Here is a 23,763-nt window from a genome sequence, read left to right on the forward strand (position 1 = left end):
GCTGATTTTTGTGTCTCCAAATGGTTCATTTAATTTACGTGTGTGTATTTGGCCTGTGAACATGAGGGTCTCACATGAACTTGACCCTCTCACATTACCACAAACACACAGTTTAGTTCAGTGTAGTAGGTAAATATAGAAAGACTCATAAGACTCTCATAAACATGCTGAAACACAGATCTGCTCTCTGATCATCTGCAGTTATTTCTAACTTCGACTGATTTCTCCTGCAACATTTGCATATTTATACCTCTGCGTTAGATTTAAACTGGTTCTGAGAAGATCTGTGGTTGCCATGCAGATGGAGGAAGAGAGAGATGAGAATGAAACTGGAAGTGACCTAAAATTCCAGAGCAGAGAAGAAGTCATCAAGTCCAGCTGGATAATCTGGGTAACCTCCTGTCTTTGTTTTGTTTTGGTGTTTATAGCACCAGTCTAAATCTGACACACCTAGTTCTAAAGTGGTCAAAATACCACAAATAAAAGTATGTGACAGAATAAGTTGAAAATATATCTTATATTTTAGCTGTTTCAAACGTTCTCACCCTTTAAGTAAACATTGCTGCACATGCATCTCTTATTTCGTAGTTATTATAGTTAACTAAAACTAAATTCATAAAAAAGTGTTACTTGAAATAAAGTAAACATGAAATAGGCACTACATAAATACTATACACAAATTAAAAAAAAATATAAAAATACATAAAATTAAGATAAAACAAAAAAATATTTAAAAAAATATATATTTTCGTAAATAAATAAATATTTAGACTATATGCCTCAAGTAAATGCATCTCAGTTTAATGATGTTTAGATACTTGAATTGAAAAGCAAGACAAAAAATGTTGAGGATGCTATTAATTTTTTTGCAGTGCATGCAACATTTAATGCCATGACTATTAATTTAAGACTTTCTGCTCTGATTAAACACCGTTTAGTCCTTAATTTGTGGAAGGGTAAATTAAGACAATGTAAAACCTTTTGAAATTCCACGAAAACCCTGTGTAAGCAAATTAATAAGGCAGACAGACTAGAAAAACGTGCATAACAGAGTCAAAACACAACTCAACCAGGCTGTTTTTTCCCATCAGACTGTGGGTTAATAAAGCACAAACACGTGAGCGAAGTGTAGCATGACTCAAAACCTCAGGAAACCAATCTCTGTTTCCTCTTTCTCCCTCTGTCTGTATGCTGTTCCTCTCAACACAGATGCATGAGGGCATCACAGCACTTTGTTCTCTGATCTCTGATCTGTCTGGTGCACAGAAATGGTTGTGGGGACTTTTTTATTTTCATCATAACATCACTTCTCCTTAATAATAACTGACTATTTATTCAATTATTGCTAAACAAGATAAGAGCTCAAAAGATTTAAAGCTCTAAACAGCAAATCCGAAATGTGCATATAGTTGAATTTGTCATAATTACCATATAACATCATGTTTAGATTACAGAAATGCTTCTTATAGGGTTCTACTAACTTTATTTTCACCAAACATCATTTAAACATTTATTTTAAATATTTTAAGAACGTTCCATAAACATTACTTTAAGAACATTTTGACCTACATTTATATAAATTATAAAAAACGCTAGTGAGAATATCCCTTGTCAGCTGGGGTGAATATAATTCATGAATATATGACTTAAAAATATTAAAAAATAAATATATTTAACGTTTTAATGTAGCTACTAACGTTTTTCAGTCAGTGTAAAATTAACATTTACAAGCTAACCCGTTGCATCATTATAAAGTACATGCTTTATTATTATTTTAATTTATTAACTAAATACGTTGCCTACGTGGTCAATCTTTCGAACCCTAAAAACAGCAGACGTTGAACGTCAGTAAAAGCGGCTCACTGATTGGACAAGACGATCACCTTACTAGAGCCGCTCGGAATGATGAGAACTGCGCGCTGATTGGTCAACACAATCACCTCACAGCCGCTGCTGTTTGTCACGAAAGCTGCGCGCTGATTGGCCAGCAGGATCACCTCACAGTTGTCACTCAAAGCGCTACCTGCAAGATCCCGAGTTAAAACAAACTCTCAGCGCCCGCCCACAACTTATTGGCTCTCTTCGGCTTCTTCTAACGGCCGGATGAGCACAAATACTCCTATACGGAACGCGATCTAATGTCATTTAAAACGTGGAAGGCATGAATGAATATGAAAGTGACCTGAGGAGAAGAAAGCAAGAAGTCATTTTCACCGATTGGCTGAGCAGCATCTTTTCTCAGCAGGGTTTTTTTTTCGGCGTACGTGACGTCACTCACATCGTCCGTTGACACACTGAATATGAGAGCGAAAATATCAGTGCACCAATGTTATTGTGTTTGTCCTTCACTCTTCTGAAAACACGATGAGCTGAACGGGGCTTTACTAGAGGTGAGAGAGACTTTATACTTGAACATGTCATCTAATTTAGTCCGTTCAGCATGCTACTGATGATGTTTTAGGATGTGAAATGAAATTATGATGTTGATTTTCTTAAGAGACGTCTGTAAACATTGTTTTCGTAGTCGCTCTGATTACATGACTCATATAATGACAGCTGTTGATGAGTCAGTATTTTCCTTTACACTTTCAAAGCTGATATTTTCTCACATTTAAAGTGTTAATATCTGTGCTGAATCACGTGTCCTATTATTTTAATTTCTGAGTCGAACATACACACCTACAATAAACAAATAAATAATACTACAACTATATATATATATATATATATATATATATATATATATATTATAATATATTTAAATATATAAAATAATAAATTAATATAAATAAACATTACTTAATAAATTATATTATTATATATAATAGTATATATTATAATTCTTAATTAAAGTAAAAGGAAAGTCTCTTCTGCTCACCAAGCCTGCATTTATTTGATCCAAAGTGCAGCAAAAACAGAAAATTTCTGAAATATTTTTATTATTTGACATAACTGTTTTCTATTTGAATGTATTTTAAAATGTAATTTATTTCTGTGATTTCAAGCTGAATTTTTAGCATCATTAATGTACAAGCACGAATAGAATGAAATAAAAAATAAAATTTTTTGTAACATTATAAATGTCTTTATGATCACTTTTGATCAATGTAAAGCATCCTTGCTAAATAAGAGTATTAATTTCTATTTTTTTTTAAATAAATAAATAAATAAAAAATACCGACTCCAAGCTTTTGAATGGTAAAATGTTTCAGATAAATGCTGATCTTTGTATCTTTCTATTCAAAGATAATATAATAATAATAATAATAATAATAATAATAAAATGTTTCTTAAACAGTAAATCAGCATATTAAAGTTCTGAAGGCTCATGTGACACTGAAGACTGGAGTAATGATGCTGAAAATACAGTTTTGATCACAGGAATAAATGGCATTTTAAAATATATTCAAATAGGAAACAGTTATTTTTAATAGTAAAAATATTTCAAAACGTTACTGTTTTTGCTGTACTTCGGATCAAATAAATGCAGGCTTGGTGACCAGAAAAACGTCTTTAAAAAAATATTAAAAATGTTCAAAACAAAAAATGTTTTGTCTGGTAGTGTATATTATAATTATAATTTTATAATAATGTTATAATATAATTAATATTTTTAATAATTAAATTTTAATTATTGAATACAAATAACTGCTCTGTCGCTTAAAAGATATTCTGACAGATTGTACTTTCTTCTTCGGGCCTGAACATTCTCTTCTGAACATTTTCCTTGTCCTATTTGCATGTGAGCGACTGTTTTGAATAATGTGACTAATTCTCGGTCTAGTGCTCATGTTTGCATCGACTCCACTTAAAGCTATAGCAAGAAACCGACGCCTTTATGGTCCTCCTCTTTGGATATTTCTGGATTCATCTGTTCTGTTAACTCAGTTAGCATGTCTGGGTCTGACATTATTCACTTATGGAGGAATATGACACCCGGAGGAGTACAGAAGCGATAATCTCACATGAGCACACTGACATTGTGTATCTAAGTACAGAACAGATTCTGAAACCTGATCCTGTGGCGTTTGACAGACAGATGGTCATTCATAGTGTCTGTAAACACATACGTTACGGTCAGAACGTTGACCTTCGTGATCAGCTGAGGACTGAATGTTTCATGGTCCAGACAGTATTTAGCATCATGTCTGTTTGATCAAATGCAGAAGTAACTGGTGACAGAATTGCTGCTTGTACAGTGATACACTGATATGACCTTCGCCAGAGATTATGACAGGAAATCAATAATTAATTTCTGCTTGTGAGGGTATCAGATTGACAGTGGTGTGCAGAGCGAAAAACAACTGCATTGCATTTCCAAAAAGACGTGTAGGTGTGAGAATTTGGTTTTGTCATGAATTAGCATTTTGATGTTGTTTATTACGTACACTACCAGTCAAAAGTTTTTGAACAGTAAGATTTTTAATGTTTTTTTAAATAAGTCTCTTCCGCTCATAAAGCCTGCATTTATTTGATGAAAAAACAAAAACAGTAAAATTTTGAGTTTTGTATTTGAATATATTTTAAATGTAATTTATTCCTGTGATCAAAGCTAAATTTTCAGCATCACTACTCCAGTCACATCATGCTTCAGAAATCATTATAATATGCTGATTTGCTGTCCAAGAAAAATTTATTATTATTATTGTCAATATTTAAAGCAGCTGAGTACATTTTTCAGGTTTCTTTGATGGATAGAAAGATCCAAAGATCAGCATTTATTTATTTATTAATTTATTTATTTTGAGAAAATAAATTATAGAAATTAATACTTTTTATTAGGCAAGGATGCTTTAAAATGATCAAAAGTGATGATAAAAACATTTATAATGTTACAGAAGATTTCTTTCTATTAGGGCTGTCAGCGATTAATCGCGATTAATCGCATACAAAATAAAAGTTTGAGTTTGCCTAATATATGTGTGTGTACTGTGTATAATTATTATGTATATATAAATACAAACACATTCATGTATATTTTTAAGAAATATTTACAAGCATATGTATTTATTCTAATTTTTATATAATTTATATTATATATAAATAAAATCATTTTGTATATTAATAACATATTTCTCATATACACATTAATTTGTGTGTATTTATACATACATAATAATTGCACACAGTACACACACATATATTAGGCAGACTTAAACTTGTATTTTGTATACGATTAATCGTTGACAGCCCTACTTTCTATTCATCAAAGAAACCTAAAAAATTCTACTCAGCTGTTTTCAACATAATAATAATAATAATGATGATGAATATTTCTTGAGCAGCAAATCAGAATATTAGAAAGATTTCCGAAGGATCATGTAACCAGAGTAATGATGCTAAAAATTGGGCTTTAAAATCACAGAAACAAATTACATTTTAAAATATATTCAAACAGAAAACAGTTATTTTAAATAGTAAAAATATTTCAGAATTTTACTGTTTTTGCAGTAAAATTTAGTGAGAAGAAGAAATTTCTCTAAAAAACTTAAAAAATCTTACTGTTCAAAAACTTTTGAATGGTCATGCACTATATACACAATGTTTAATATACTAGGATATTTAAAGGATATTTTAATTGGTTGCATGCTGGTTTGTGTCAAAAATCTCCACTTTCCAGTGTCTATGATGTTCTGGTCTCTTTTCCTTATTCAATATATATCTGAAAGGAATAGTTAACCCAAAAAGGAAAATTTGCTGACAATTTCCTTACCTTCAGACCATCCAAGTTGCAGATGAGTTTGTTTCTTCACTAGATTTGGAGAAATGTAGCATTACATCACTTGCTTACCAATGGATCATCTGCAGTGAATGGGTGCCGTCAGAATCCAAACAGCTGATAAAAACATCACAATAATCCATAAGCAATCCTCACCACTCCAGTAAAAAAGTCAACTTGTCTGAATCAGGAGTGAAATATACACAGATCAAGCACCGTTTACAATCAAAAACAGTCCTAAACAAATATGTCAATGGATTTTGATGTGAGAGGACAACAGGGGATGGACTTTCTCACTGGAGAATATGTTATTATGGATTATGGACAGAAGTGATGGTTAAAAAAGCCTTTTTATGGATTTGTTTCTTACAAACATGCAGGTTTTTGCTTCAGAAGATGTTAACTGATGGACTGGAGTGGTGTGGATTACTTGTGGATTCTTGTGATGTTTTTATCAGTTGTTTGGACTCTCATTCTGACGGCACCCATTCACTCCTAAAGATCCATTGGTTAGCAAGTGCTGTAATGCTACATTTCTCTGGATCTGTTCCCATGAAGAAACCCATCTAAAACTGCACACTCTGTTCAAAAGGGTTCATACTGACCATACTTCACAATACATGTTACTTCTTCTTTCTCCATGTAGACTCAAACCATGAATTACGTGGGCCAGTTGGCGGGGCAGGTGTTCGTGCAGGTGAAGGAGCTCTACAGAGGTCTGAATCCCGCCACGCTGTCGGGCTGCATCGATGTCATCGTTATCCGGCAGCCGGATGGAGCTCTGATCTGCTCTCCATTTCACGTACGCTTCGGAAAGATGGGCGTTCTGAGATCACGAGAGAAAGTGGTGAGCGGTCCATTTGAGAGAACAGTGAGATGACTTCTGACCTCTCTATGACATTTGGTTGATCTGGTTCTCTTCTCTCGCTCTCTGTCAATCAGGTTGACATTGAGATCAATGGGGAACCTGTGGATTTACACATGAAGCTGGGAGAGAACGGAGAAGCTTTCTTTGTTAAGGAGACAGAAGATGATCAGGTGCATACATAACAGATCTCGATTACATAAATGTAAAGCTGCATGGAAGTCTTAAGTAATTTCGCATGCTCAAAGCCTAACTTTGATCCTGCTGTGATCTTAATCCAGCTTTCTAAACCAGAGCAGCATTCTGGAACAGATCAGAGCAGTGATTCTGAAACACAACAGAAAACTTTTAGAATTTAGAATGTTGTTTATTCCTGAAATATTTCTACTTTATTCCCGAAATACTTTGACTTTATTCCCGTAATACTTCAACTTTATTCCCGAAATATTTCGACTTTATTCCCATAATACCTCAACTTTATTCCAGAAATACTTCGACTTTGTCCCGAAATACTTCGACTTTATTCCAGAAATACTTCGACTTTATTCCCAAAATACTTTGACTTTGTTCCTGGAATATTTCGACTTTATTCCCGAAATACTTTGACTTTATTCCTGAAATACTTCGACTTTATTCCCGTAATACTTTGACTTTATTCCCGAAATATTTTGACTTTATTCCTGAAATACTTTGACTTTATTCCCGAAATACTTTGACTTTATTCCTGAAATACTTCGACTTTATTCCCGTAATACTTTGACTTTATTCCCGAAATACTTTGACTTTGTTCCTGGAATATTTCGACTTTATTCCCGAAATACTTTGACTTTATTCCTGAAATACTTCGACTTTATTCCCGTAATACTTTGACTTTATTCCCGAAATATTTTGACTTTATTCCTGAAATACTTTGACTTTATTTCAGAAATACTTCGACTTTATTCCAGTAATACTTCGACTTTATTCCCTTAATACTTCGACTTTATTCCCAAAATATTTTGACTTTATTCCCGAAATACTTTGACTTTATTCCCGAAATACTTTTACTTTATTCCCGTAATACTTCGACTTTATTCCCAAAATACTTCGACTTTATTCCCAAAATATTTTGACTCTATTCCCGAAATACTTCGACTTTATTCCCGACTTTATTCTTAAAATATTTCGACTTTATTCCCAAAATTTCGACTTTATTTTACAAATATTTTGATTTTATTTTCAAAATATTTTGACTTTAATTTCATAATCTTGTAGAAATAAGATTAGTTTTCTGAATGGAATCATATTGAAGCTAAATAAGTGCTTTGAGAATTTGACATTCTTTGAGAGGAGGAGAGAAAAGAAAGAAGTTGTTTTGTTTATAAGAAGTAGACTTTGCGGTTCTGAGACCAGAGTGCACATCCTCTTTTTATTCCCACAGAGACTTATTTTCCTCATTTCATCTGTTTTGTTTCTATTTAACGCTGCAGAGTATTACAGTATTACAACACAGTTTACATTTAAACAATGAAGTTACATGACCTCATTCAGAGCCAAAACAAACGTCTTGTTAACATCTGTTGATAGCACACTGCGTTTACAGTACACGCTTGTTTGACAAAATTTAATGTAAACTTTCTTCCTGTGATTTCTTACAGGAAGTGATTCCATCTTACCTGGCCACATCTCCCATTCCGTCCGACGGGGGGCTTCTGATGGGCTCTAGCAGTGAGAATGGATTGATGAAGAAGAGGAGGAAGAGGAGAAGAAAGTGCAGAGTGGAGGATGTGAAGAGGGAGGACAGTGTGGAGTTCTCAGAGGAAGAACTGTTCAATCTCGACATCAATGACAGCGAGCAGCCAGATCAGAACAGGTCAGCTGACCCTTTTAAGCCATTTCAGAGCAAAAACATAGCTCTATACGCAATAAAAAACTCTTAATATCTTTCTAATAGTCAGCATATCAGAATGATTTCTGAAGGATCATGTGACACTGAAGACTGGAGTAGTGATGCTTAAAATTCAGCTTTGCATCACAGGAATAATTTACATTTTAAAATAGACTACTAATAAAACGTTTTTTGAAAAGTAAGATTTTTAATGTTTTTTTAAAGAAGACTGCATTTATTTAATACAATTTTAAATATTTTTACTACTTTAAATAACTTTTGAATTTTCAGCATCATTACTCCAGTCTGCAGTGTCACATGATCAATTCTAATATGCTGATTTGCTGTTCAAGAAACATTTTTTATTATGATTATTATTATTATCAATATTTAAAACAGCTGAGTACATTTTTTAAGGATTCTTTGATGAATAGAAAGATCCAGAGATTAGCATTTATATGAAATAAATGCTTTTGTAACATTATACACTATATCATTCAAAAGCTTGGAGTCAGTACTTTCTATTCATCAAGGAAACCTGAAAAAATTCTACTCTGCTGTTTTCAACATAATAATAATAAATGTTTTTTGAGCAGCAAATCAGAATATTAGAATGATTTCTGAAGGATCATGTGACTGAAGTAATAATACAAAAATTCTGCTTTGATCACAGGAATAAATTACATTTTAAAATATATTCAAATAGAAAACAGTTATTTTAAATAGTAAAACTATTACTGTACTTTAGATCAAATAAATGCAGGCTTGGTGAGTACTTGGTAACTTTGAAAAAACATTAAAAATCTTAGTGTTCAAAAACTTTTGACTGGTAGTGTATAGTGTAAATAGAAAACACTTATTTTAAATTGTAATAATATTTCAGAAAATTACTGTTTTTATTATATTTTTGATTAAATAAATGGAGCCTTAAAGACTCAAAAACATTTCAAAAATCATAATTATTCCAAACTTTTGAGTAGTATATATAATTTATAGTTTTTAAAAAATATATTGCTCGACATGGTATCTTCTTGTGTGTGTTTCTGTGTATGTAGAGATCTGATGAATGGAGGTTCATCTACTGGAAATAAACAAAACACAATTCATGCTCGTTCAGATGGAGAATGGAGTCCTGTTCACAGGTACTGTAGTGTACAAACACCTTTACTCGCTCACATGTGCCACTATTCACTGCAAAAGAAAATATTTTTCTGCTAAGGATAAAAAAATAGCATTGTTTTTAGCTTTATTAGCATGGAATTGTTGAGTTTTGCATTTAAAAATCTAGTTTGTGCACTAAAGAAGCTTGTTTTTTTCTCTCCAGTCCTAATGTGTCTCGTCCCTGCACCCCTAAAAGTGACTCTGAGCTGCTTTGCAAAGATCAGCAGGACGATTCGGCCATGTTGTGGTCCTGGGGCGAGTTACCACAAGCCGCCAAGGTCAGAATTACCCTAAAAACCACCTCACTGACACATTTACCCAACTAACACAAACTATAACATCCATGTGATTTGAAACACCCCTCATATATTAAACTCATACTTACCCCATAACAAAATTATGTATTTACAGCCATCGTTTCTGTCAGAGAAACCAAACGTCCTTCCTGCGTACAATCCACTGTCAATCCCGGTCTCTGACAACACACATTTCAGAGTCATCCCTGAGACGGCCGCCCACGGCCTTGACAGAAACAGGACATTACATGCTGACAGCCAATCAAACAGAGCGAAAGAGCAGCATGTGACATCAGCTACTTGTGTGATGTCAGAGGTTGAAGAGGGAGGAGCAAATAATGGACCCCGCCCACAAAATAAAACTGATTCTCCTTCTAAAAGAAAAGGTTATTAGTGCATTGTTTTTTGGTTAAAAAAAGCTAGCCTTGTTTTTGTGCATTACATAATTCACAATTCATGTTTTCTCATGCAGATAAGAAAAGCCGCCATCTGGGTTCTGACGGCGTGTATTTGGAAGATATAAAAGATCTGGAGCCAAAAGTGGCGGCTCTTTATTTCCCTAAAAGGTGCGTTATAATGTCACCTCTCTGTAAAGCTGTGCTAATCCTGTAAAGCCTGACATATAAAAAAATAGTCTGAAATTATTGATCTAGTTTTAAAGATTATAATCACAGCAGCCTGTCAAAATAAAAGTTTGATTCAACTTGAAGAAAAAATGTTACTAAATATAATGATAGTTCTACTAATAATAGAATTAGTATTAAAACATTATTTTTAAGGAATATTTAACAGAGGAAAATATTTACCAGAATTTACCAGAAAAATGTAAAAACATAGTATTTCTGAAAAAAAAAAAAGAAGTTATATTTTTTAATTAAATAAATTCATAAAAAACAGAAGAAGAATGACAAAACTCAAACTTTTAGACTTCGCTGATGTGATAGTCAAAATAAAAGCACAGGGAATTAAAATATTTATTGTAAGGGATAAATATTTATCTTAATCTAAAAAAAAAATTAAATCAATTAATTAGAGATGCTTCTGATTATTAAAATGTAATTAAACCATTAAAATGGAATCCAGAAAATTCATGGAAAACAGAATTTGGGAAATATAAAATTTGAGAAAAATAAATAAAATGTATTTCATAGGGCCTTAAAAATGTAATTTTTGCTAAACTTTTAAAAAAATGGCTGTTTCATGATTAAAATTAATTAGACATACTTTTTGTTTAATATATATATTTTTTTATTTAACCATTAATACTCTCTAGAAATAGATGTTTCTTAAATTAAAAAAAAGAAAAAAAAAAAATATATTTTTTTCATCTAGAACAATTAAAAAGTAAAAAAAACAACAACAACAACAACAAAAACCCCACGGAATCCAGAAAAATTAAAACTGAAAAAATGGAATTAGGGAAAAATTTAACGGAATTTGGGAAAAAATAAAACATTTCATTGGTCCTAATATAGTATGATATAGGAGAATATATACTTGAGGAGGAGAAAACACTATTCAAAGGCCCAAACTGAGCAAAAATATTAGTGCTGGGCAACGATTAATCACAATTAATTGTATCCAAAATAAAAGTTTTGGGTACATAATATATGTGTGTTCTGTGTATATTTATTATGTATATATAAAGACACACATACAGTGTACATTTTGGAAATATTTACATGTATTTAATGATATTCATATAGTATATATTACATATAAATATATTTAATATTTAAACAAACATTTATATATATATATATATATATGTATAATAAACATACACAGTATCCAAAACTTATTTTGGATGCGATTAATCGCAATTAATTGTTGCACAGCACTACAAAATATGCAATTTAGTGCAGATGCTAATATTTATATGACAAAAATTAAGATGAAATCCTGATAGTAACAAAAAAATTCAGTCAGTAAGTGTTCATTTTAAAATATTATTAACAGTATAAGAGTTATTCTTACATTGAGTTTATGAAAATCAGTAAAAAATTCACAGCAAAGACACGTGTACAATGATCTGAAACAGGATGTTTACTTGTTATATATACTATTAATGAGATGACAGAAGGCATGTAGTAGAGTCAAGTTTTGATTATGTTTATCATTTAGAGGCATTGGAAATTTGCGTATCAAATGAGATACAGCAGGCTTTATGGGGTTAATTAAACTTATATGCATGCTAGAATGGCTAAGATCGCTTACGCAACAATTAAAGATGGTATTTTGTGTGTTTTCTCAGTGGTTCAGAGCGTTGTGGTGAGAACGGTCTCCGCAGCGTGACTGTGTCTCCTCAGTCCATGTGCAGCTCTGGAGCTGACAGCGGCGTGGACAGTTATGACCTGCCCTCTATGGCCATCTCTCTGTGTGGAGGACTCACAGAAAACCTAGAGATCACTAAAGGTGCACAGACTTAATGAGCATTAAGCATTCGTGTCTGCATTTATGTCCGTTACATTTGCTGCTTATGCATCATTATTGATTTCCCATCCCTCTCTTTATCATGCAGAGCATTTCCAGCAGAAGTCTGTGTCATTTCAGCAGTTTGCTGATAATCCATCCATCATTGATGACCCTAATCTGGTGGTGAAGATCGGCTCGAAGTGAGTGTCACATTACTGTTATCGATTCTCATCTCATTTGTCTTGCACAGAAATAACAGCTGCTGTATTTGTCTCCTTTATCTGTGGAGGTATTATAACTGGAGCACCGCTGCTCCTATTATGTTGGCTATGCAAGCCTTCCAGAAACCACTGCCAAAGGTAAACACATATACATATACACAATCTTACACATTACTGCTAGGGTATTATATAGTTACTCTCTTTCTTTAGTAACATTAGGAAGTCCAGCTCTTTTTAGCAGATCAGTTCATTTCAAAGTATTCATTTCAGTGAACTGGTTTAAAAAAACTGATTCACTGATTCATTTGAGTCACTAAGTTGCATTTTATGATTTTATAATGAAATGAATATTCAGGTAATACTGGTATTAAGACACTTAAACTAACATTAAAAGTGGACTTTAGGTGAAAAAAAACCCAAAATGATTATTGATTTTAAAATGTATTTTTTAAAGACCTTTATAAACCTTTTTATTTATTATATAATTTATAAATATATTATATACACTACCAGTCAAAAGTTTGTAGATTTTTAATGTTTTTTAAAGAAGTCTCTTCTGCTCACCAAGCCTGCATTTATTTGATCCAAAATACAGCAAAAGCAGTAATATTATGAAATATTTTTACTACTTAAAATAACTGCTTTCTGTTTAAATATATTTTAAAATGTAATTTATTCCTGTGATCAAAAGCAGAATTTCTGAATATTCAGCATTACTCCAGTCTTCAGTGCTAGGGTATTATATAGTTACTCTCTTTCTTTAGTAACATTAGGAAGTCCAGCTCTTTTTAGCAGATCAGTTCATTTCAAAGTATTCATTTCAGTAAACTGGTTTAAAAAAACTGATTCACTGATTCATTTGAGTCACTAAGTTGCATTTTATGATTTTATAATGAAATGAATATTCAGGCAATACTGGTATTTCTATGCTTTTGATTCAGTAATATAAATGAGTGTTTTTAGTTTAATCACATATACAATTGTGGATGATTCAAATAAGGTGATAATTATTTTCAGGCAATACAAAATGAAGCATTAAATCTAAAACTGTTCATTTTAAATCTTACAATTATAATGTAGTATAAATATACAGTATAAGAATGGATATTCATTTTGAGATTTGTTAAAGATTACATTTAGCAGTGATATTTAATTATTAGTATTATGAAAAATATAATATTGGCAGATAAGAATGAATTAAAATAAAAATAAACAATAATATATATAATGTTTTTTAAGATGTTAAAAAAAAAAAATATATATATATATATATATATATATATATACACACACACACTTTTTTAAACAAATAAATACTTTTATTTAGCAAAGACAGAAGTGACAGTAAATTTAACAGTCATTTTTGTTATTAATGTTGTTATTAAATGATTAATATGATAAAAACTGTAATTTAGTTTATTAGTATTATAAAAAAATGTTAATTTTTTAATATATATTTTATATATATTGGTCAGATGAAAAAGGGTTTAAGCATAAAAACAATAAGTGTAATACTGCTTTAAATTGTTGTTTTTTTCCATATTAAATTCTCCGTTTTTTATATATATGTACACACACATACACACACACGTTTAAAGATTTTGTAATGTTTTTTTTTTAATTTGTTTAGCAAAGACAAATTAAATTGATCAAAAGTGACAGTAAATTTTACAGTCACTTAGCAGTGTTATTAAATTATTAGCATTATAAAAAATGTAATATTGGCAGATTTTAGAATTTAAAAAAATCTATAAAATATGTATTTATCTATGTATGTCTATATATATGTATTTGTAGTCTGTAATTTTTTTAACAAATGAATACTTTTATTTAGCAAAGACAGATTAAATTGATCAAACGTGACAGTAAGAAATTTATGATGTTACAAAATATTTCTAGTTCGAATAAATGCTGTTCTTTTGAACTTTCTATTCATCAGTTCTAAAAAAAAGTGTAAATATCAAGTGTAAGGTGATACTGAAGACTGGACTAATGATACTGAAAATTCAGTTTTGATCACAGGAGTAAATAACATTTTACTATATGTTAACAGAAAACACTTTGGAATTGTAATAATACTTCACAATATCACTATTTTTACTGTATTCTGTATTGAATAATTGCAGTCTTGGTAAACATTAGAGACTTTTGAAAGGCAGTGTATAAAACGCTTGTAGTTTTAACACATTTACATATGTAAGATGACTCAGAGTGACGCATGATCAAGTTTTTCCATCTGTTTTCTTGTCCTGTGTATCACCTCCCTGTGTGTGTGTGTGTGTGTGTGTGTGTGCGCGCATTTTAGTTTGCAAGGCTCAGTCATGTGTGTTCTGCGCTGGAGTTTGCCTTTTATCGCCTTCTTCATTTCTTTCCATCCTCAGTTCGTTGCATTAGTTTCTATCAATCCTCTTCCCTGCATGAAAGTCCAGCATTTCTTTGATTCTTAGTGCTTTTAAGAGTTAATTTTGAGAGTTTTTCAGTTATTGAGCATTACGCCTGTGTGCGTGTCCCTCACAGGCCACCATAGAGAGACTGATGAAGGAGAAGATGCCCAGAAACCGAGGAAGATGGTGGTTTTCATGGCGAGGAAGAGCGAACAGCTCCAAACCGGTACTCAGATGTACACATGATCACAGTGGGCTTTGATTCAAAGGTTTCATGACTTCCTAAAGTGTGAGTCCTTTGTGTTTGCAGGATTCAGTCTCAGGAGGTTCAGCATGTGCTGCCGGAGACGAGACCATGAAGAACAGGTTGAGATCCGATGGAATGATTTCATCTGAAATAATGCAGTCTGTAATCATTCATATGCTTGACCGAATGTTTGTATACAGGCGGACAGACGAATCCTCCTCTAGCGATGAAGACTTAACTGCCAAACAAAGCCCCGTCCCTGTTCACACAGACCCCGCCCCTGCAGGAGGGGGCGTGTCCTATCAGAAAACGCTCCGCCTGTCTTCAGAACAACTCGTAAGAATACTGAATTTAATTAAGACACTTAAACTAACATTAAAAGTGGACTTTAGGTGAAAAAAAACCCAAAATGATTATTGATTTTAAAATGTATTTTTTAAAGACCTTTATAAACCTTTTTATTTATTATATAATTTATAAATATATTATATACACTACCAGTCAAAAGTTTGTAGATTTTTAATGTTTTTTAAAGAAGTCTCTTCTGCTCACCAAGCCTGCATTTATTTGATCCAAAATACAGCAAAAGCAGTAATATTATGAAATATTTTTACTACTTAAAATAACTGCTTTCTGTTTAAATATATTTTAAAATGTAATTTATTCCTGTGATCAAAAGCAGAATTTCTGAATATTCAGCATTACTCCAGTCTTCAGTGTCACATGATCCTTCAGAAATCATTCTAATATGCTGATTTACTGTTCAAGAAACATTTATTATTATTATTATTATTATCAATATTTAAAACAGCTGAGTACATTTTTTTTCAGGATTCTCTGATGAATAGAAAGATCCAATGCTGGTATCAGCATTTATTTGAAATAAAAAGCTTTTGTGTCATTATACACTATACCATTCGAAAGCTTGGAGTCAGTATAACTTTTTTGGGGAAAGAAATGATAGAAATCAATGCTTTCATTTAGCATGGATGCTTTAAATTGATCAAAAGTGATGATGAAGACATTTCTAATGTTACCAAAGATTTATATTTCAGTTAAATGATGTTCTTCTGAATTTTCTATTCATCAGAGAAACCTGAAAAATTCTACTCAGCTGTCTTAACATAATAATAATAAATGTTTTTTGAGCAGCAAATCAGAATATTAGAATGATTTCTGAAGGATCATGTGACTGGAGTAATGATGCTAAAAATTCAGCTTTGAAATCACAGAAATAAATTACATTTTAAAATATATTCAAATAGAAAACAGTTATTTAAAATAGCAAAAATATTTCAAAATTTTACTGTTTTTGCTGTACTTTGGATCAAATAAATGCAAGCTTGGTGAGGAGAAGAGACTTCTTTTGACTTGTAGTGTAAGTCAAAAATAAAAAAGTGCCATTTAGCTAAGTATTTCACTACAAAACAGAAGCCCTGGAATTCCATGCAGAACTTGAATCAGTGAATCACCAATTCACTAAAATGAATTACACTATCCAGAAATATGTACTGAGTTTCTGATTTGTCTGCTGTAGGTCAGTCTGCAGCTAAAGGACGGTCCTAATGATGTGATGTTTAGTGTGACGACTCAGTATCAGGGCACGTGTCGCTGTGAGGGAACCATCTACCTGTGGAACTGGGATGATAAAATCATCATATCAGACATTGACGGCACAATCACCAGGTACATAATTGTGAACATAATCTCAGTCTTAAACCATAATATACAATTGAGGTTTTTGAATTGAAGTTTACATACACCTTGCAGAATCTGCAAAATGTTAATTATTTTACCAAAATAAGAGAGATCATACAAACTGCATGTCATTTTTTATTTAGTACTGACCTTAATAAGATATTTCACAAAAAAGACGTTTACATATAGTCCATAAGAGAAAATAGTAGTTGAATTTATAAAAATGACTTTGTTCAAAAGTTTACATCCCCTTAATTCTTAATACTGTGTTGTTACCTGAATGATCCACAGCTGTTTTTTTTTTTGTTTAGTGATAGTTGTTCATGAGTCCATTGTTTGTCCTAAACAGTCAAATCAGCCTGCTGTTCTTCAGAAATCCAGTAATTTATTTGGTTTTCCAGCTTGTATTTGTGAACCCTTTCCAACAAGGACTATTATTTTGAAATCCATCTTTTCACACTGAGGACGATTGAGGGACTTATTTGCAACTATTACAGAAGGTTCAAATGCTCACTGATGCTCCAGAAGGAAAAACTTTGCATTAAGAGCCGGGGGGGTGAAAACTTTTGGAATTTGAAAATAAATTTAAGGGTAAATCAGGGTAAATTTAACTTATTTTGTCTTCTGAGAAACATGTAAGTATCTTGTGTAGCTTCTGAACGGCAGTGCTAAATGGAAAAAAATATGATATTTAGGCAAAATAAGAAAAATGTACACATCTCCATTCTGTTCAAAAGTTTTCACCCCCCAGCTCTTAATGCGTTGTTTTTTCCTTCTGGAGCATCAGTGAGCGTTTGAACCTTTTGTAATAGTTGCGTATGAATCCCTCAGTTGTCCTCAGTGTGAAAAAGGATCTCAAAATTATACAGTCATTGTTGGAAAGGGTTCAAATACACAAAAATACTTAAAATCCACAGAATTTGTGGGACCTGAAGGATTTTTCTGAAGAAAAGCGGACAGTTTAACTGCTCAGGACAAACAAGGGACTCATGAACAACTATCACTAGTATTAAGAATCACAGTATATAACACAGTATTAAGACTTAACTTTTGAACAGGGTCATTTTTATAAATTCAACTATTTTTGTCTCTTGTGTACTATATGTAAACATCTTTTATGTGAAGTATCTTAATCAGGTCAGTACTAAAAAAAATAACATTCATATTTGCATTGCTAAATTAATTAACATTTTGCAGATTCTGCAAAGTGTATGTAAACTTTTGATCTAAACTGTATCTGCTCATGTAACATTGATGTTCTACTTTTGCAGGTCAGATAAGCTGGGGCACATTCTGCCCACGTTGGGTAAAGACTGGACCCATCAGGGCATCGCAAGCCTGTATCACAACATCAGCCAGTAAGAGCACACAAACACCTTCTCTGATTCTCTGATATCAGGGTTGCCGCGGGTCCTTAAAAAGTCTTAAAAAGTCTTAAATTTAGTTTATCAAATTTAAGGTCATAAAAAGTCTTAAATTGTACAAGAAAGTCTTAATTATGATTAACAGGTCTTAAATTTTAGGCACGGGAAGACCAGAATTGCGATACAGCTTAGTGTCACGATCAAACTTCAAAAGGGTATTATTCATTAAATAAACATGAGCGCTGCGCGTTCAATGTCCGGTGCTGCTTTGTGTACTGCGGTTACCGGGGAAACACATGTCTGCAGTTCCGAATGCGCCATCTGCTGGCAGAGATTGCATGTGCTTTTTCAATATGCCTGTTGTTTTGAGTAGGGTATTCTTACAATACAGGAGGCTGTAGTTTCAGAACCGCATTTTTAGGACCATGTACTTTTTTTTTTATTATTTATTTTTATTTTATTTTATTTTATTGTATTTATTTATTTGTATTATGTATGCATTAACAGCTCATACTATTTATAGCAGTAGCTATTCAATTCTGTATATTATTATTTTTAAGAAAATACTGAATGTAGTTGTTTAATTGTATATACTTAATTATTGTCCTAACCAACTCCTAATCCTGAACTTACCCCTGGGTAACCCTCTTGAAATATTTAGCCTAATTTATTTCAATATATTCTAGACTTCAGTTCATTAGCTGCTGCGCTTCATGTCTGACGTGTGACCCACTTAACAAAGTGAAGTAAACAGTAAAACAATTGCTGTACAAATTAGTGTGTTTATTAGTACTTTAATAAATGTCAAATAATTTGAATACAAATACTAATTTACAACATCCAGCAGCACAATGAACTGTTTTGGACAGTTTAATGGGTTAAATGGAGATTTCTGACACCCCCTTGAACACTCAAGTTTATGTCAGCTTTTACATTAAAAATAAGATGGAAAGATTAAAAAAAAAAATTAATAGTTTCAATGGATCTAGTCTTTGCGTCTGTTTGATATTTCTTTGTTGGAATGGAATTGCTAGATGGCACTGTCTCAAAAAATAGGGTCTCAGAAATGTGGTTTTGCAGGAGCATAGTATTGGGGTTGTTTTTGTTCAGACCAAAGCGAAAAGCGACCCATGTTTTTACCCTGCAAACATGCAGAGCTGTAAATGTGAACTGGTGGATCATTAAGAAGATAATTCATCATAAAAATCTAAACACTAACATGTATTTGTATGTTTTTTAAATTAATATAATAATTTATTGATAATAATTGTTTCAATTAATAAAAGGAATACTTTTTTCTATTTTCTTAAAAATTGATACTTTAAAGAAATGTGAAATGTATCACTTTATAAAACCTTTTGTTTTTGTGAAAAATCTGAACTGTAAATCGTTTTTTTACAGTAGTTTACAGTCATTTTACAGTTTAATATTTAACCATAGACATTGCCTTACCCTGCTCATATGGTATTAATTTTATTTGTGCAGGTCTTAAAAAAGGTCTTAAAAAGTCTTACATTTGAGCTTAAAAATCCTGCAGCAACCCTGGATATGTCAGCAGGATGAAGAGTGAAATGCATCTGTGTATGTTTCACAGGAACGGTTATAAGTTTCTGTACTGCTCGGCGAGGGCGATCGGCATGGCTGATATGACGCGGGGTTACCTGCACTGGGTCAATGAGAGAGGAACCATGTTACCACAGGGACCTGTTTTGCTGAGTCCCAGCAGTTTGTTATCAGCACTGCACAGGTGATTATACTCACACAAACATGCTGAAGACATCTCATTAACTTCTGTTGTTTTTATATTAAGCAAAATGTAATTTTCCTATAATCAGTTTGCAAATAAAACAGTAAAAACTAATAAAAAAGAATTTGAGATGCATGATTTATTTTGAGATGGTACGGATTGGAGATACCCTATTATCTGAACCCAAATAAAGGTCCTACAAGGGAGTACAAGGGAATATAGTGTATATATACATACCCGCTATCTCTGTTTTTCAGGGAGGTGATTGAGAAGAGGCCGGAGAAGTTTAAGGTGGCGTGTTTGACAGACATTAAGAATCTCTTCCTCCCAAACACTGAGCCTTTCTATGCAGCGTTTGGGAACAGAGACACCGTAAGTGAACGCAGAGAGATGCATTTATACAGTATAAAATTGGATAATTCATTATTAGCCAACTTGTCATTCAAAATGGTTTGCATATCTAATAAAGATACCTATAGGTGATTTGTGCAATGTATAGTTTTGTAATCACTCTGTTTTTTTGTGTTTGTAGGATGTTTTCTCCTATAAGGAGGTGGGTGTTTCCTTAAACAGAATCTTCACTGTGAATCCGAAAGGAGAACTGATCCAGGAACATGCTAAGACCAACATCTCATCGTGAGTATAAACTACTGACCGGTGTTAGGGAAGCGCCTTTGAAACTAGTTTGCAATGCTACAAGCTACTCATAATTTTAAATACTTCAACTACAGACAAGCTGTCTTTCTGAAAAAAGTACAGTATACTATATACTAAGAACTGGGGCTCCCAAACTTTTTTGGACATAAAATGTTTACTTGAAGTACTCCTGAGATGACACATTCACATTTTCATGGTTCTCTAATGATCTCACATGACATGTAAGAAAAAAAATTAAATGCACTGCTGTTCAAAAGTTTGGATCATTAAAATGTATATATATATATATATATATATAAAGATTCTTATGCTCATGAAGACTGCATTTATTTGAACATAAATCCAGAAAAAAACAGTAATAACGTGAAATATTATTTCAATGTAAAATAGCTGTTTTCTATGTGAATATATTTTAAAATGTAATTTATTCCTGTAATGCAAAGCTGAATTTCCAGTATCATTATTCCAGTCTTCAGTGTCACATGATCATTCAGAAATCATTCTAATATGTTGATTTATTATCAATGTTGAAAGCAGTTGTGCTGCTAAATATTTTGTTGGAACCTGTGATACTTTTTTACAGGATTCTTTAATAAATAAAAAGTTAAAAAGAACAGCATTTATTTAAAATAGATATCTTTTGTAACAATATAATCTACCAATTAAACGTTTGTGATCAGTAAATTTTTATTCTTTCTTTTTCTGAAAGAAATTAATACTTTTATTCAGCAATGATGTGTTAAATTGATAAAAAGTGATAGCAAACACTTATATTTTTAGAAATAAATTGTTCTTTTTAACTTTTTATTCATCAAAGAATCCTGAAAAAAGAATCACAGGTTCCTATTTTTCCAACACTGATAATAAAAATAATAATTTGACATATTATAATGATTTATGAAGATTCATGTGACACTGAAGACTGTAGTAATGATGCTGAAAATTCAGCTTTGCATCACAGGAATAAATTATATCTTAAAAATATATTCAAAAAGAAAACCATTATTTTAAACTGTAATTATATTTCGCAATATTACAGATTTTTTCTGTATTTTTGATCAAGTAAATGAGACTTCTATAAAAACATCTTATTGATCCCAAACTTTTGAACTGCAGCGTATGTCATATTTGTTTTTCTGTTTTTAGACTATTTAAACGATTTAGTTTACTTTGAAATTATTAAACTAATTATAAAAAATGAAGACAGATATATACTACAATTGTAAATGACAAAAAAGTAATATTGGATAATAATAACAATGATTTTATTTTACACTAGAAATTATAATACCAGTATTTATGTCTAAAATTCTTCATTTTAAACCCTCAAATTTTTCAAAACCTCCACATTTCAATTCCTTTTAATGTTTCAAACCCTCAAACTTTTATTTTGGAGGAACACTGGTAAAATACTGTAAACGTCTGTTGTCAAAAATGTTGGAAATTTTGTGATTGTAAATTAAGTGTATGTATCACACACTCCGTTGCCAGGAAACGTTACGTCAGGAAATGAATCAGGTTCATTTAAAGTGTCCGCAAAAAATTATCTCACTAAAGGCTTGATTCTATTAGATTTTATTAAATTTACCTTTTCATTAGCTGGTAAAAGCTGGTGTGCCCACCACACAACAGTTTTGAATGTGTAGTAAATTCACAAAATATACATTAAAGATGATCAATAAGGTTGTGACATGTCAGTGTTTTGTATCTTTAGGTTTTGTGTTAAAACTGACAGTGTGAATGCTAAGTGAACCAGACCTAAATCTATCATTGATTTTTTTTTGGTCTGGACCAAAAGAACCATGAGAACCAAACTACAAGTGTAAACTTGTCCTAAAATTGATCAGACCTTTTATCTTTTAATCAGACTTACCAGCACACACTGAACCACTTCTGTTTCTAGACAAATTACTTTGTTTAGAAAAGAGCTGAACTGCTGTCACGCTACTGATCAACATAGTTAAGTCAGTTGCATTGCTACTTTTAGTTAGCTTCTTCCTTACCCCTGCTACTGTGTCTTTTTAAACCCTTCATATGAATGAGTGAGTCATCTGTGCTTTACCTGTGCAGGTATGTGCGTCTAGGTGAGGTTGTGGATCACGTCTTCCCGCTCCTGAAGCGCAGAGGATCGTGTGATTTCCCCTGCAGTGACACCTTTAGCCAATTCACCTTCTGGAGAGAACAGCTCCCCCTTGTGGACGGACAGATAGTGAACACAACTCGCTGAACCACTGATCTAAACACAGAAACTGCACAGAATACAGAAAGACAAGCTGAAAACCAAAACTGAACATACTCGGTGCAATTGCATAAAAATCACACACAAAACGTGTGGGTCTGGACCTGCATTTTCCTTCAAAGAAGTCTTCACATGTCTGTTGTGATTTAGATTATATTGTTAGAAATGAGCTCAGATGTTGGTATATTTTTAATTGTTCAGTTTCGCTTGTGGCGATCACAAGCTTTTGTGTTGAAAAGCATCTGTTACTATATTAATGTACTGCAAGTACAATCCGCCATTTCAGGATAGTTACTGTTACATTGTTGATGCAAATGTCAACAAATCACTTGAATAAAAAATGAATAATGTTACATTTCACATAATTTACAATGTCCAGGTCAATTTCCACCCCAAAATCAATATTTGCAAACTGAATTTTTTGCACTGTGACAATGAAACATTTTCATTTATTATTTTTTTAAATTACAGTTAGCATTTTAACACTTTATTTTCTTTATGCAAAATATGACCCAGACATTTTTTTTTTTTTAGATTTACTCATTTTCAGAGAAATGAAACACAGTAATGATGTAAGTTTGTAGGAGAAAATATAGAAAATGTTATATTTCTTTATTTTAGAGTTTTGGAAATCACAGATCTCTTACTTGGTAAATTTTGTAGAAGTACTAAGTATTATTATTTCTGTCTGCTTATTTAAAGGCGGTCATATCACAGCCATATTCTGATATTCCTGCCTTCATATGTTTTCAACCAGCACTTTATGTGTTACTGAAGAAAGATATGCTGTCATATTTTCTTATGAATTGATAATCATAACACCATTTGGACTTATTCCATTTTAAACAGGGTTTTAACGATTTACATATTTAATATCTGAGAC

General features: G+C 32.0%; 1 protein-coding gene across 2 annotated transcripts; it reads left to right on the forward strand.

Moving 5' to 3' along the window:
* Nucleotides 1-156: 156 nt before the first annotated feature.
* lpin1b (lipin 1b) lies at nt 157-23,411 on the forward strand. 2 transcript variants are annotated; one of them, XM_051139312.1, is made up of 20 exons: nt 157-391; nt 6,366-6,566; nt 6,662-6,757; nt 8,222-8,436; nt 9,507-9,593; nt 9,776-9,890; nt 10,024-10,294; nt 10,381-10,474; nt 12,163-12,323; nt 12,430-12,523; nt 12,613-12,682; nt 15,062-15,154; nt 15,239-15,294; nt 15,376-15,511; nt 16,713-16,861; nt 18,145-18,231; nt 19,832-19,984; nt 20,242-20,356; nt 20,517-20,620; nt 22,712-23,411. In XM_051139312.1, the coding sequence occupies exons 1-20, from the start codon at nt 296-298 to the stop codon at nt 22,866-22,868; spliced, it is 2,550 nt and encodes an 849-aa protein (XP_050995269.1). In that variant the 5' UTR covers nt 157-295; the 3' UTR covers nt 22,869-23,411. The 2 variants fall into 2 exon arrangements, with proteins under 2 accessions (XP_050995269.1, XP_050995270.1); XM_051139313.1 differs by lacking the exon at nt 157-391 and adding an exon at nt 2,025-2,390.
* Nucleotides 23,412-23,763: the final 352 nt, after the last annotated feature.

This window comes from Labeo rohita, chromosome 20 (assembly GCF_022985175.1).
Source record: "Labeo rohita strain BAU-BD-2019 chromosome 20, IGBB_LRoh.1.0, whole genome shotgun sequence".
In the NCBI taxonomy this organism is placed as follows: Eukaryota; Metazoa; Chordata; class Actinopteri; order Cypriniformes; family Cyprinidae; genus Labeo; species Labeo rohita.

Bases quoted from the DNA above. Each gene is read 5' to 3' on its own strand.
- lpin1b (XM_051139312.1), top strand. From the start codon at position 296: ATGCAGATGGAGGAAGAGAGAGATGAGAATGAAACTGGAAGTGACCTA. The intron at 9,594-9,775 runs GTACTGTAGTGT...TTTTCTCTCCAG, and splicing joins GAATGGAGTCCTGTTCACAG to TCCTAATGTGTCTCGTCCCT. The intron at 10,295-10,380 runs GTTATTAGTGCA...TTTCTCATGCAG, and splicing joins TTCTCCTTCTAAAAGAAAAG to ATAAGAAAAGCCGCCATCTG.